The sequence below is a fragment of the Carex rostrata genome, chromosome 6 (assembly GCF_964058835.1).
Source record: "Carex rostrata chromosome 6, lpCarRost1.2, whole genome shotgun sequence".
NCBI classification, from domain to species: Eukaryota; Viridiplantae; Streptophyta; class Magnoliopsida; order Poales; family Cyperaceae; genus Carex; species Carex rostrata.
In genome coordinates, this window is record NC_135923.1 from 1,849,042 (window position 1) to 1,865,020 (window position 15,979).

The following is a 15,979-nucleotide window of genomic DNA, read 5'->3' on the forward strand; positions in this document are numbered from 1 at the left end:
GAGATGGAGAAGAGGTGCAAGGCAAGAGAGAGCATCCCAAGGAGATGGCGCCAAAAGTCAATTGGAAGTGGATTGATGAGAACCAATGAGAAGCCAGCAAACATTTGCTTAACATAACGGAGCACGTGTCGGATGGAGATGCCCATATTGACTCAATCAAAGTCAGAATACCACTATTTGACTATCTATAAATTCCTAATTTGCTATGGCCTATGGCCTATGGCCTATGGCCTATGGCCTATGGGTAGAGATCTAAAAAAAAAAGTACTGGGGTAGATTTGTTCATAGCTCCACCGTCAATTTCTTCTGATTTCTACCTCCGAGAAAAGGCAAGTACTTCAAACAAGCCTAACGAGTAACGACACGTCAATTTTCTCTTCATCTTTTTTAAAATATATATATATAGAGAGAGAGTGTGTGTGGCTAATATCAAAACGTTTGCACCAATCCTCCCGTGCAACCAAGTCAGTTTCCGATTTTTAAAATTCAAATGATAAATCTAAACCGTTAGATGTGTTCTACATATTAAAATCTGCTTGGAGACCAAATTTTACATTTTTTGGAATTTTTTACTATTTATTAAGCCGCTTTAAAAATCGCTGATCCAACGGTGGCTTCTGATTTTACTGTTCCAAACAGTCACCATTGGATCAGCGATTTTCAAAGTGGCTTAATAAATAGTAAACAAATTCCAAAAAATATAAAATTTGGTCTCCAAGCAAATTTTAATATGTAGAACACGTCTAACGGTTTAGATTTATCAGCCACTCTATATATATATGTATGTATATGTATATATGTATATGTACAGTTTACTTCATTGAATTTTCTCAAAAGTCTTTGTTCCAGAGCCAACTTGATTGGTTTAAATATCGACTTAAAAGGTATACTGTTTTATTGTGCTCAAACTAATTAAAAGTCAAGCCAACCTTATATATTACACGAGCTTCAATTATTGATTATTTGTAGTTATTTCCATTTATATATTTGAACATTTATTCTTTCTTAGGTAAAAGTTTAAAATTTTCAATTAAACTAAAAAAAAGTCTGAATAGTAATAAACTACGTCCAAGTCAACCTCTAATTTCGAATTTAAGCTTGAAAAAAATAAAAGAAATATAACCCAATGAACCAAATTCAGACATTAGTTGCCTGTCCACTTGTTCAATTAACTTTCGTATTTTAACTTAGCCGCCTGTTCTGAGTCTTTGTTTCTAGATGACAAGTGATGATTTTGAAAACTAATCTCTCTGACATGAGATATCTAAGATGTGTGATAAATTATAAGAGGTTAATAGCAGGACAACACGTGGAATCGTGGCCTTAATCACCACCTCTTTTACTATGATTAAATATTAAAGCCACATGGGAGACAACATGACATCAAGATCTGTTAATGCCAAACTCACAAGGCCAAGTCAATTATCAATGCGCATTTATTCAACTGGATCCTACCGCAAGCCAATATCATACCAGTCCTTGGCAAATGGCAATAGCAAACTGATGTGCATGGCTTATGCCAGTGTTGTAAAAAACATCCGTTTAGGTCGATTTAGCAGTCTATTAGTCATTAACGGTGATCAAACCATTACGGATTTTCCCAACTAATCAGCAATTATTTCCAATTATGACCGATTATTATCGATTATTTCCAATAATCATTCGACAGTACCTTATCCGTCTAATTAACGACCGCATACCATTATTTACAACACTGGCTTATGCTATATTTGCGCTTTAAATTTGAAAACCAAGCACTTCTAGAGTTTCTTTAATCGTGTCACTGTTACTGCAACAGGACAAGATATATAAAACCAAAAATAGGAAGGAAAAATCACATAATCATTGTCTAATTACCCGAAAAATAAGAATCCTAGAGGAAAGAGCTTTTGTTTCAACTTATAGAGCACAACAAAAAGTTAGCCCCCAACTCAGATATCAAATCAGCCAAACCTAATTATAATTATTTAGGGGGCACACGGGAATAAATATGGGAGAATATTTACCCCAAATACAATGGTTCTGCCGTATTCAATAAATAGAACAATTAACCTACAGAAAGAAAGAAAGAACAAAAAATCAAATTCTAGCTCTTACTAGAAATGGAGCAGAGAGAAGAGTAAATTTGTTCAGCAGCAGGTCGGTCTGACGGTTCTCCTTTAGTACACTGGTAAAATAGCTCTATCATTAGCTTAAGCTTATCAGCATCGGCATCACAATTTATTCCAAGATTAATTCTTGTCATGCGATTATCCAGGGAAAAAAACTCCTCCAGTTCCTTTGTTAGTCTTGGACCTTCCCTCATCTGTTGTTTAATCATCAAAATAATAAAACACAAGGGAACTATAATATAGGTTTCCATAAATGAGATGAAGGTAGAAATACATACTTGTAAGCGGTTATAAATTTCAGACTCAGACAGACCACGGTACGGCATTTGAAGGGTTAGCAGCTCAAGTAGAAAGCATCCATAAGACCATATATCCACCTCCTAAAAAATCAAGAACAGAGAATTTAGAGTTTGCAAAAACAAAAGGAGCTAACCATGTGCACTTGGCGTACCATACTTCTGTTGATGCATCCCTGTTTCCTTTATCCAGAACAGGTACTCCAAAACAACACTTGGTGATGTGCGGTGAAATGGGTATAATTTAACAAATTATAAAACAGGTTCCATTGGCAAGTCGCAAACATTTAACATTAGTTGCAAATAACATACAATATTCCTCAAAAATCCCCGGTAGCTATTAATATATTTTCGATAAATTGCAAATAGACAAAACCGTTAAAATAATGAGTCAGGAAGAACGGGGTCTATAGAATAATTCCCCTTGCACAAGAAGGATGCAACTAAATGGTTTTGATGCATCAGAAGCATGACAGTGGAAAGAGTCATACCAGGCCATACTGGTGTCTCCTGTGCATGGCACGCAAGACCTCAGGAGCCATCCAATGCGGCGTACCTACACAGACACATGGTGGATGCACGCCAAAGTGAGCAATACAGCACGTGTGGGACTGGGAATGTAGAGGAATTGACTGGTCAAAGTCGGTAAGTTTGACCATAGGCATTCCGTCACTTTGTCTCGATTCCAGATCCACTACAACATTTTCACTTTTCACATCTCGGTGTATTATCTGTTTCGAGTGCAGTTTGACAAGGGCACATGAGATCTCTCGAGCCATATGGAAGGCCAAATCAATAGGGACCTGCTTCTCCCCGTCCTTGCTTAGTTTCTCTATATAACCCTGTGTTTTTTTATACAAACAAATTTGAAAATCAATTTCATGTTTTGGTCAATACTAAAGGTTGATTGAAACTATGCCAAGTGCCTACCCTAATGAAACCTCATAACAGAACAACACGGAAACAAATTAACCTCTTAACCCACAAATTGTACAGCTGAGTTTTACTTGTTCTAAATTTAACCCACTTTAATCTCAATCAATCCTCCTATCATGCAGTTAACTACAACTTCCCTTGAACTATACCCAATTCATCAACAATTTGCCCTCAATTGTGCTGTTATGCCTCAGTAGTCCTCAACCAACCCAACCTATCCTCAGTTGTACAAATATTAAGATATTTTTTCTGGTCAAACCAGTAATAAAAAAATATTAATACCTTTAAGGAGCCTCCTCTGACATACTCCATCGCAATAACAGATTGCAAAAGCCTGTACTCCTTCCCACTGCCATCAGATGCAGGGACCCACTTGCAAGAGAGCTGGTGGCCATAAATATCAACAATAGACCTATGGTTTCTGACAGCACCAAGCATCCTCACTTCTGCCAAGAACTTGCATTCAAATTTTCTTGTCTCTTCACTCGAAGCAGCACGCGTGTCTAGATAACGCACCTGAAATGAATATGTTTTCTTTATATAATACAAACAGTACAGATCAAGTAACAAAAAAGGAATATGATCGCTGGATAAAAAACCTCAACTCATCCTGGCCCTTAATTGTTTTGTGTTTATATAAAAAACTATTTCACATTTTTAGGTTCTTAAATGAAATGGTTATATATTGCGAATTAACACGGCAGAATTAAAAATGTAACAAATATATACCTTAACAGCAGCATCAATGTTTCCAATTTTACAATAATAGACTGATCGAGCAGGATTATTCTCAATCTCTCGACACATTGAGGGAGTTGGGAAGGAGCATCCCAAAATTGAAGCTTCCTTCCCTAACGGAACAAGAAGCCTGCTTAGTGGAATGTACCTGGAAATAAAAGAAGATAAATGCTTTTCAGGTCCATTTTTTTGGTCAAATTAAATTACTTGCTACTTGAAGCATCAAACTATCATAATTTTCAAGTTTGATACAAAAACCTTGATGGAAGAATATTTTTACATCCTTCATCAGAGTTGATGTAATTCATAAAAGTAGCACATAATAAGAATTTCTCAAATACACAGACATAACTACAAGGGCTTACACAAAAATTACAATGAGTCAAGGACTAAGATGCACCCGATATTAATTCTTTGAAGAGAAATGAGGAAGGAACAAATTAAAGATGGAAATAAAATAGATAGGAGCAAACCTGCAAAAGTACTCCGGATCAGTCTCCTCTCGTATATTAGTAGGATAGCATGCATCGACAACCATGCGCACCAAGGAATGGCCTCTTTTTACCAGAATAGCGTTCCAGGCATGAGGCATGAAGTCTAGATAGCCTCTCACAAGTTCACATGGTATAGGAGGATTCACCCGGTCACAGAGATACTAATAACATGTACAAGTAGACTCTTTAGACTAGTTTAGAAGCTATAACAGTACGTAAGACAGCAAAGGGATTATTTCTTAAATAAAGGGGTATTATTATTACCTTCATAAGTAAGGCTCTGTGCCGACAGACACCAAATCGGAGTGTGCCAAGTGGCACAACATTCGAGTTGTGTCTCTCCTTTATGAATCGAAGAGACTTGTCGCACAACTCAGTAAAATCAGAATCACCAAAAGGACTGCCAACACCAAAATGCTCGCTGCAGTTCCCATTTACAACTTCATTCCTGACCCCACCACATGTACAGACAAAAGGTTGCTCCTTTGTAAGACTAACAATGGCTCGTCGAGTACGCATGAGGGAGTCTGTACGGTCGGCACCGCCAAAGCAGTCAGAAACAAAAAGGGCCAGAATTGATGCTCTTAGCACTATGTTGTCTACCTCATCTTCTACATTCTGTTCAGTTAGGTTGTTTCTTTTCAGGCTTGAAAGGAGAAACTGTGCTGAGACCACGATTGAATCCAGCTCCTCATCTTGCTCTCTGCATAGAGTTACAAAAGATAAGAAAGATTTAAAGTAGTTATTCCTCAAATGAGAAAAAACCATCGCATAGCTTTTATTCAAAATAAAGCAAAATAAAAAACAGTCAATACAAGTGCAACCTTTCTTTTCCTCTCTGTTCCTAATTCATGAAGATTTTTTACAAACTACCATATCATGTTGCATTTGAATAAAGAGGAACAACAAGAAATTTCAAGACAATCTAGCAGTTTCAGAAGAGAAATGAGAAGGAAAGAGCCAGCAAGATATTTTTCACTAATTGTATAGATTTAAGATGTTTCTCAGTCCAAAAATGCAACCACAAAATACTTGGATGTTTACAAGCTAATGGAATTCAAATTAAACTTATCCAAAAGACAAAAGCATATATTACAAACCTATCTAGAAGAATAACCTCACGAGAGTCCAGACAGATAGTATGTTTATAGTCATCAAGCGGCATAAACGGCTGGTCACGACCAGCATCATAGAATCCATCAGGCATATGGTCACCCACACCACAAAATGACTCAGTGTTGTACTTGTATGACGGATTTCGGCAATCCCCAGCTGGTTGCCGCCTCACCTTACTTGGTTTGGGATTACCATCCGGGTCCCGATCAGGATGCCTCTTTGAACATGACACGAATCTCGAGGTCGCCTCCTCGCACTCACAGCTCTCATCCATCCCAACACTTGTGTCATCTGTGATCTCAGAATTTGACGAGGAACACTCTTCTTCAAGGTTTTCCTTTTGATGCAGGTCAACTTGCTTGCAATCAGATTGCAATGATGAAATTTCTTCTTCTTCATCAGTCATGTTTACTGCCATGTCATGGGTTGTGTCAGGTTTGGTTTCAGGTTCTGGTTTAAGATTGAGATTGAGCTTGCGGCTATGATTCAGACGCTCCTCCCGAGCCCTTTGTTGCGGGCCATCATGCCGTCTCCAGTTCTTTTTTGTTCGCTGAGTTGTCTGAATGTTTACGTGTCTTGTCCCATCAATCTTGGATAATACGTCCAAAGATATGAATTTTTCATCTTTATGTGTTTCTTCATTGTTTCCTCTCATATCACAACATATCCAAGGAGGAACTTGACAGGAATAACTTATCCTGTTGAACTTTAGAACACAACAAAACCACGTGAAATGTTAGACAAAGAGCATCTACATCAGCGCATAAAAAAGTAATTAACTCCATCTGTATAGTCTTAAAAAGAAATTAATTTAAATTTAATTTCTGAGACCCGCATCCCTGCAGTTAGTTTTAATTTCTTTCACCGTCCATGTTCACAAAAGTGCAGGAAAGAAAGAGAATAGTAGGTACACGAGAAGTTTCAGCCAAATAGTTTTGTATCTTTTCGCCAACATGGCAATTAGAAAACTTTATTTTTTAGCAATCATTGTACATCCCAACAATTAAAATAAAATCTGCCACGTTGGATTAGAAATTGAAAAGATAACCCCGTTGTAGATGCTCTAAGCAATGCAAAAAAAATAGTACAGAAGAAATACAATCTAATACTAGTAGTCCCAGCATGTTTCTATATTTAAAGAAACAATTAAACCACTGCCCAACTGGGTATAAAATGCACGATGGTTGATACTACTAGCATGAGAGTATCAATAGAGAACGTCAGGACAGAACCTGAATTTTATTTATGTAGCATCAACATAAAAAATGAAAAAATTTAACCTGTCTCGTCAAAATCACAAAATTTAGAAATCTAGCACTACAACTGCAGCGGCTCATGAGCAATCAAGGAAGCAATATCACATGAACTGTATACTATCAATTTAGAAATTGGGGACCAAACGGTACAGTATCAATTTGTGATAACTCATTGGGAAGTACAGAGCAATCAAGGAAGAAATATCACACGACACATTGGCTTTGTGATCAACATAAACATAAATATTTTCAATATATTTCTTATCATATTATATAGCATAGAAAAAAAGTAGTCAAATGTCACCTGAAGATTTAAATACTGAAGAGCCAGCATGGAACGGAGCTTGAGGGAAGAGACGGACGTCAACCGATTATTGGACAAGTCGAGATTTTGGAGGTATTTTAGAGAAGAGAGCTCCGCCGGTATGTCATCAAGCTTATTGTTCGTGAGTTTTAATCTTCTGAGAGAACTCAGGTCGGCTATAGAATTAGGCAAACTCTTCAGCTTATTAAAGGAGAGATCTAGTTCTTCTAACTTGTTAAGAGATCCAATTTCAGGAGGGAAATATCTACATTTTTGAAATAAGAAACTAAAGTCAAATTAAAACTGTAATATATATAAAAAAAAAAGAATCAATCTTGCGAACATAAATTACCGTATAGAAAAATGGCAAACGGTCAATTTGGTTAGACACTTCAGATTAGAAATCTCTGACAAAACTGAAAGAGACGAAGGCCGACGTGGCACCTTACACAGCTCCAACTCTTTCAGTGACTTCAGATTTCTAAAAGGAGCCTCAGAAATCCGAGGCGAAGAAACCCTAATTTGAACTCTCTCTAGCTCCACTAACTCGCCAGCTTCAGGAGGCAATACTTCGACCTCATTTGCAAAGAATTTCAGGGTTTTGAGCTTCTGGTACTTTCCAATCGAACTCGGTAGCAAGTGAAATGTGTTCTTGTATACAAACAAACCCTCCTCCGTACAGTCCAGTGGCGCACAGACGAAATTAGAGAGCTGCCACGTGTTTCCCGAAATATCCACCGCGTTTCCCTCGTCCTGATTGTCACCGTCTGATCTAGACGGATCGTCGGGAATGCAGTCGTTGGAGCCGATCTCCGCCGACTGGAGCTGAGAAGCTACCATTGTAGCAAAAACGAAGTCCGAGAACAAGTACACGAGCGAAAGAGAGAGAGGGCGTTTACGCGGCAGCTCTGGAGGCGAGATCGCCGGAGATTGAAAATGGCGGAGCTAGGGTTTTGGATGAGTTGAGGCGTGGGGAAGAAGGGAAGTGAAAGCGGGCAACGGGTTTAATTAAAAAAATAAATATAGACCAGAAAGAAAGGATTCTATCACCTAAGGTAACTCAAATTTTGAGTTTTTTCTACACCGTTGGATCTTATTTGGCATGAATATTAAAGGTCTTGTGCATTTACTGACAGTATAGATTTAAAATCAAAATTTGAGTTACCTCAACGATATGGTTCCGGAAGACAGGGGGAAAACCGAGAGAGAATTAAAAGGCGCGCCTGAGCCTGACCGGATTTGTGGGGTCAAGGTGTACTGTTGTACTGTTGTGTCGACTGTCGAGGAAGGAAACAGAATTTCCCGACACTTTCTTGCTTTCAGCAGAAGACACGTCAAAGAGCTGATTTGTTCTTACCCGAAACGCAATTTCCCGACACTTTCTTGCTTTCAGACGAAGACACGTCAAAGAGCTGATTTGTTTTTACCCGACAAATCTTGGATCGGTATTTCTTAGCCGTCCGATTTCCTATCGAACGAATGGAACCATGAGCCGACTGAAATATGTACGATTTGTACTAGATTCAAACTTTTCCACAACACAGTCTCATGACACGGATCTGGCATCGAGGTCATGACAAATTCGTAAACCGAATTCGGATTCTATGCGGGTTATCGGGTTAAGAGATATTCAGTTCGACTCAATGATCAATGAGAGTATAAGACTGAATGAAAATAATTTAAGATAGAAAGTCTCGTTCACAACATAAAAAAACCATTGTCATCCGAAAAAAAACTAATGCAACACAAAGTCAAAATAAAAACAATAAACGAGAGCGGGGAATTGGTCGTAGCAGAGGCGGGAGGTGTACGGACAGAGAAGGAATTTGATTAGGAGAGAAAAAAAATGAAGAAATATATGATTAAGGCTGGGATTATTTCACGTATAAAAGAAGAATTTTTATTTTTCACTCACAGTTCTTTAAAAAGGGAAATTGTGATTAAATCTTGAGCTGCAGTAGTAGGCAAAAATAAAATTTTGAAATAGACTAAAGTATGTATACATGTACTTGGGCGGAGCCAGCTATATCCAGGGGTAGGCAGTCGCCTACCCCTGGATTTTGAAATACAGTACTAAGTTTGTATATAGTTGGTTTGGATTTGTGTTTTGTCTACCTGGATTTGAGTTTTGCCTACTTCTGTCTGAGTCAAAGCTCTTGATTAGTGAAATTGGCCGAGTCGTTACAATTTTGATAGTCTTTCATCAATCTATTTTGAAATATACCGACAAGAGGAAGGTGAATAAGAACGGTATGATAGTGAGACCACAATAAATTTGTTATTTTTTGTGAAAAGAATATACTAAAATATTTTATAAAGTAATATAATGAAATTTAATGTAATGCATTAAATTATTTTTATTACGTTTAATTATTTAAAATGAGCTGAATTTTAATAGAAGAGTATTGTGAATTATGCTTCAAAGTAAACTTTCGAAAAAATCGAGTTTTCGATCTAATTCGGTTGATTTCTATTGATTTTCTCGATTTTAATTCATGGTTAATTACCGATTCGGCTTCCAATGAAAGTTATTTAATAATATAATTAAAATAATAATAATAATTAATATAATAATAATTTATTTTGCCTATCCCTGATGAAAATCCTGACTACGCCACTGCACATGTATAATATAGGTCCAGACTTTATTTTCAATATCCAAGTACTTGATTTTTAAAATTTAAATAAACAATTACCTATTCCTTCTCTAATGTAGCTAGTTACGAGAGCGATATAAAGAAATAACATAAGATAGGTTAAAAATCAAATTTCAAGTGGTTTATAAAACCATTGTGAAGAGTAGATTAATTATAAGATTTAATTCATAACAGATAAATTAAATGATCCTTTCGGACTGTAGCAAGCTAGTTCATCTCTCTAGCCACCTGTTTCTCTTAAAATTTTACCACAACAGTTATCACACCGTCAAATTACGGCCCTCAAGAATAAGACCGTCATTTCACGTTGCGATACGGATAAATATGAAATATGGACAATTCAGCCAACCTGTTGAATTGTAATATATTTGTTTAATACTTTTCAAAAATAGAAAGAACAAATAATAATTTGAATATGTTAGAAAGAATATCAAACAAAATGGATAAAGCTACTTCAAATTTAAATGTACTAGAAGGCTCCGAAATATTTTTCAAGCATGATTTTTTCCAACTGTAAAAAAAAACTATTTCTTGGTGTGTTATAACAAAAATGCTTGGATTTGAATTATTGATCCCGATTCAAAAGTCGTTTCTAGCTAAATAAAAAAATTATCGTAATCCTTCTAGTACATTCAATTGTAAGATACTCCATCTATTTTCGGAAAAATAAAATTGATTTTATATTTCATAATGATGACAAATCATTTTCTTTTCAAAATAGATGGAGTACTTTAGAATTTGAATGTACTAAAATGATCACGATAATTTCTTTATTTACTAAAAGTAACATTTGAACCATAAATCAATAATTCATATTCAAAATATTTTTATTTTTTTTCAGTAACACACCAAGAAATAGTTTATTTTTTTAATAGCCGGGAGAAATCCTGCTTGAAAAAAATTTCAGAGCCCTTTTTGTACATCTAAATTATAAGATATTTTATATATTTTATTTGATGTTCTTTCTAACATATTCAAATTATTATTTTTTCTTTCTATTTTGAAAATTATTAAACAATTATATTACAATTTAGCGGTATGGCCCAAACTTTTTATTTTTGTGGGGCCGCAACGTGAAATGACAGCCCCCAAAGAATGAACCTGCCATTTCACGTTGCGGTCCAGGTAAATATGGAATCACAAATCTGTCACTTTGGTTTATTATTATTTGATTGAGAATATTTTTAAAAATTTCGGATAAATAAGATAATGTTGAGCTTACGATGAGCCCCAAAATCCAGTCATGTTAAAAAAAAATGCACCGTATTTTCACACAACTCAAACAATTAAATAAGCAAAAATGGCGAACAAAACTTTTCTCGGATGAACCTGTAATTAAAAAAAAAAATAGAATACAATTACAAGTTTGAAAATAAAGCATGGGATATGAAGATCTCATAACGGACAATATTTAACGTTTTTTACTTTTTACAAAAATAAGTATAATATTTATAATTTAAAAAAAAATATATCATTTATATACTATTATGTTTTAGAAGGATACTTTATAAGTTTCCTTAATGCTAATAATTAATGAGGTCGAGGATCATTTCTTTTTAACATATTTGTTACAGTTAAACTAAGCCGAATTTGATACATGCATTCTTAGTTATGTTATTCTGTTATTCAGTACTTCTTTGTTTATTTTATTCAACTCGTTAGAAAATAGTTATATGTGTCGCTCTTCTGTGGACTTCAAAATAATTTAGAATGGGCCTAAAAAAAAACAATACAAGTTTAATTAAAGTCACTAAAAATAAAAAATTTAAAGAAAATAAGTTTTCGAGCGAAATTTTTATTGATGCAGGAATCTTTACAAGTCACACCATATTTATTTTAGCACTTCTAATATTTATGAAGTTTATACTTACATTCACATAAAAACAATGAAAAATATGTCCGATCAAATAAAAAGATCATGAACACAATAGTATTTCGGAGGATGTATAAATTGATTTCCATTTCTCAAGTAAATAACAATTTTTTTATATTACATATCCATATTATACACTTTAGTTATTAATTTATAAGTTAAACTTTAAACTATTCATTTATCAATACATTTTCACTTATTAAGAATAATTTACTGCAAGTATACTTGAAATATTGAAGAAAACTAATGAATAAAATTATATTAAGAGACCTGTGAAATATTCTAGAAATATTGAGAGATCTGTGATTGTAGTCGACTCTTTCATATTCCAGAAACTCATGATCTAAGGCTAGAGTTTCCGTTAATTTTTTTGGCATGTCTCTTGTCTCTTATGTAATTTAATGTTGAGAGCGACAAAAAGAGATGAGCAAATTTATTGGATGAATGGAAAGGCAAAAGAATAACTATAATTAATATATATAGGAAAATGAAAAACAAGAAAAGAAAAAAAACAAACAAACAAAGGCTATATTAAAAATTCTAAGATTAAATTTTGCGGAGACAATTTATATATAGGACTTATATATATATTGAGAAAGGCCGAGAATAAAAAAAGAAAATAAGCTATGATTAAAATGTCTAAATCGGTGGAACCGCAAATTTCAGCTCAAATTGTAAATTTAGACTAGCAAAAAAAGTTATTAGAGACTAATTTCGGCACTCGTCTCAAATATATACTGTGGTTTCTTTAATTTTCTAACTAGTGACTAGCTATTTTAGAATTAAGTTTATATTTAGACCAAATACACGACTGTAATTAACACGCGCGACCAAATATAACTTTATCTCATTCTCTGATTTTAAGGTATGCAAATTTATAAAAAATAAATATAAATAAAAAATCTTCTTGTACTGCTAGATTTAGTATCAAATGGACTGCAACATGATCCGTTTTTGCTATTTTAGGATATCCAGTTTTAATTTGTTTAAGCACCGTTGATAGAAAAATTATTGTGATAAATTAAGCGTACGTAGTTTTTATAAAGTATGAAAATTAACAAGGTTTTCCAAAAATAGCAATTAATTAAATTAACCGTTATTCCAATTAATTAATTAAATTATTATTATTTTTGGACATCCAAAAATGTAGGCAATTAATTAAGTTAACCAACGATGATTTTTATACGTAGACAATTAAATCGGAAGGAAGAAAATTATAGGGGCTAAATTGCAAATGATTCAGATTTATAATCACATGCAAATTAAGAAGTCAATTGTACAACCTATATATATAGACACATGCAACTTCTTGTTTATTTATTTAACAGTAATTTTCTATCGAACGAATGGAACCATGAGCCGACTGAAATATGTGAGATTTGTACTAGATTCAAACTTTTCCACAACACAGTCTCATGACACGGATCTTGTATCGAGGTCATGACAAATTCGTAAACCGAATTCGGATTCTATGCGGGTTGTCGGGTTAAGAGATATTCAGTTCACAACATAAAAAATTTAAAGAGTATAAGACTGAATGAAAATAATTTAAGATAGAAAGTCTCCTTCACAACATAAAAAAAAGGGAGCGACTAATAGTATCCTCTATTCAGTCCTCTATTTGTCTTCCGCGCTAAAAGACAAAAAAAAGTACAACGGGGGACCACTAACTGACGCGCATATGGTAACTACTGTCGAGTCCGAAAATCAAGGCAGATTATTTAACGTACAAAAGAAGAATTTTCATTTTCCACCATTATGTTTTAGAAGGATACTTTATAAGTTTCCCTAATGCTAATAATTAATAAGGTCGAGTATCATTTCTTTTTAACATATTCGTTACAGTTAAACTAAGCCGAATTTGATATATGTGTTCTTGGTTATGTTATTAAGTACTTTTTTGTTTATATTATTTAATTTATTAAAAAATAGTTATTTTTTTTAGTAAAGGTTGGAAGTCAAGCCACCCAACTTTTTAATACTTTTGTTATTACGACAAAGATTTTGCTATCTGATTTTTAAATCCATAATAACTTTTCACATAGAGATCATGTATCTTTGTCACTAAATCAGAAACTAGTTCTTTAGAAAATAGTTATATGCGCGCTTCTGCAGACTTCAAAATAATTTAGAATGGGCCCAAAAAAACAAGCATACAAGTTTAATTAGTTCTATGTAAATGTAGTCACTAAAAATAAGAAGTTTAAAGCAAATAAGTTTTCTTGAATCTTTACAAGTCACAACATATTTATTTTAGCTCTTATAATATTTGTGAAGTTTATAATTACATTCACATAAAAACAATGAAAAATATGTCCGATCAAATGAAAAGATCATGAACCCAATACTACTTGGGAGAATTTATAAATTAATTTCCATTTCTCAGGTAAATAACATTATTTTTTTATATTACATATCCATATTATACACTTTAGTTATTAATTTACTTGACTTTGTGTAACTTTAAACTAGTCATTTATCAATATATTTTCACTTATTAAGAATAATTTATTGCAAGTATACGTCTAAAATATTGAAGGAAACTAATGAAAAAAATTATATTGAAATATCAAAAGAATAAATATGATATTTTTAATATATATATTTACAACCATTATTTGTTAAAATATATATTATATTAATTTACATTAATAATTAATGAGGTTGGCGGCATTTGTGCAAAACTTCAACTACAGATTGAAGAAGAAGAATTGGGCTGACAGGATCGCGAAGGAGAGAAAGAGCTGGATATGCAAGAGAGAGACAATCGGGTTTTAAGTTTTATTTTAAAGTCATACGTGGATTAAGTGCCTGAACTGGATTAATACCAATTCTAAATCCGTCACACTCACATTAACTTTATTAAACAGTGGATTACATTCTATAAATGTTTAAAGTCCAATTACAAAATCGGTGTCACATCTTGATTTTGGTGTAGCATCCATTAATTGCATCAATGCTCAATTTACTATAGAACTGTAACATTCTTTTTATTATTTTAGGATATTTAAAAATGGATTAATTGTACTGGAAGAAAAAAAAAATTTGATTTGACATTTCGTAATGATAACAAATCATTATCTTTTTCAAAATAGATGGAGTACGAATTTGAATACACTATAAGAACCACAATTTTTTTTTATTTACTAGAAGTGACTTTTGAACCAAGATCAATAAATCAGATCCAAAATATTTTTATTTTATTTTCAGTAACACACCAAGAAATGGTTTAATTTTTCTTACAGCCGGAAAAAATCCTGCTTGAAAAATATTTTGGACTCCTTCTAATACATCTAAATTATAAGATATTTTATCTATTTTGTTTGATGTTCTTTCAAACATATTCAAATTATAATTTGTTCTTTCTATTTTTAAAAATTATTAAAAAATTATATTACAATTCAACGGTTTGGCCGAAATTTTTTATTTTTGCTGGGCCGCAACTTGAAATGGAGGCCCAAAAAAAATGGGACTGCCATTTCATGTTGCGGCCTATGTAAATATGGAATTCTATCACAAATCTGTGATCTTTTGGTTTATTATTTTTTTATTTTGGATATTTTTAAAAATTTCGGATAAATAAGATAATGGTGAGCTTATGATGAGCCCCAAAATCCAGTCATGTTAAGAAAAAGAATGCACCGTATTTGCACACAACTCAAACCGTAAATAAGCAAAAATGGTGAACAAAACTTTTCTCGGATGAAGATGCAATTTTAAAAAATAAATAGAATACAATTACAAGTTTGAAAGTAAAGCATGTGATTTGAAGATTTCGGAATAGACAAATATTAACGTTTTTTATGTTTTAGATAAGTATAATATTTATATTTTTGGAAAAAAAAAAATATCATTTCTATACCATTATATGTTTTAGAAGGATACTTATAAGTTTCCTTAATGCTAATAAATAATGAGGTCGAGGATCATTTCTTTTTAAGAGCATCTACATCTCCGAAATTCTTGGAGTTTCTAAATCAATTTTAGAGATGCGAATGAGTTTCTTATTTAGCAACTTTGCTCCAAAGTTTGTTAATAAGAAATCGTTTATAATCTATGACGTGGCCAAATAATTTGCTGAAATTATTTTCTCCTGTAATTTATTTGCTGATGTGGCAATTAAAAAACTCTAATTTTAGTTTCAGGGATGTAGGGGTTTATAAACTTTCAGAAACAAAATTTTTAAAAATTAGTTAAC

The 15,979-nt window shown here is 33.3% G+C and overlaps 1 protein-coding gene across 1 annotated transcript; it reads right to left on the bottom strand.

The window, feature by feature from the left end:
- Positions 1 to 1,811: 1,811 nt before the first annotated feature.
- Positions 1,812 to 8,251, bottom strand: LOC144555162 (Leucine-rich repeat protein kinase family protein). The gene is made up of 10 exons (XM_078303398.1): positions 7,604 to 8,251; positions 7,252 to 7,516; positions 5,676 to 6,397; positions 4,840 to 5,278; positions 4,555 to 4,736; positions 4,073 to 4,229; positions 3,626 to 3,859; positions 2,899 to 3,249; positions 2,390 to 2,491; positions 1,812 to 2,305 (listed from the first exon to the last, which is right to left on the bottom strand). The coding sequence occupies exons 1-10, from the start codon at positions 8,089 to 8,091 to the stop codon at positions 2,087 to 2,089; spliced, it is 3,159 nt and encodes a 1,052-aa protein (XP_078159524.1). The 5' UTR covers positions 8,092 to 8,251; the 3' UTR covers positions 1,812 to 2,086.
- Positions 8,252 to 15,979: the final 7,728 nt, after the last annotated feature.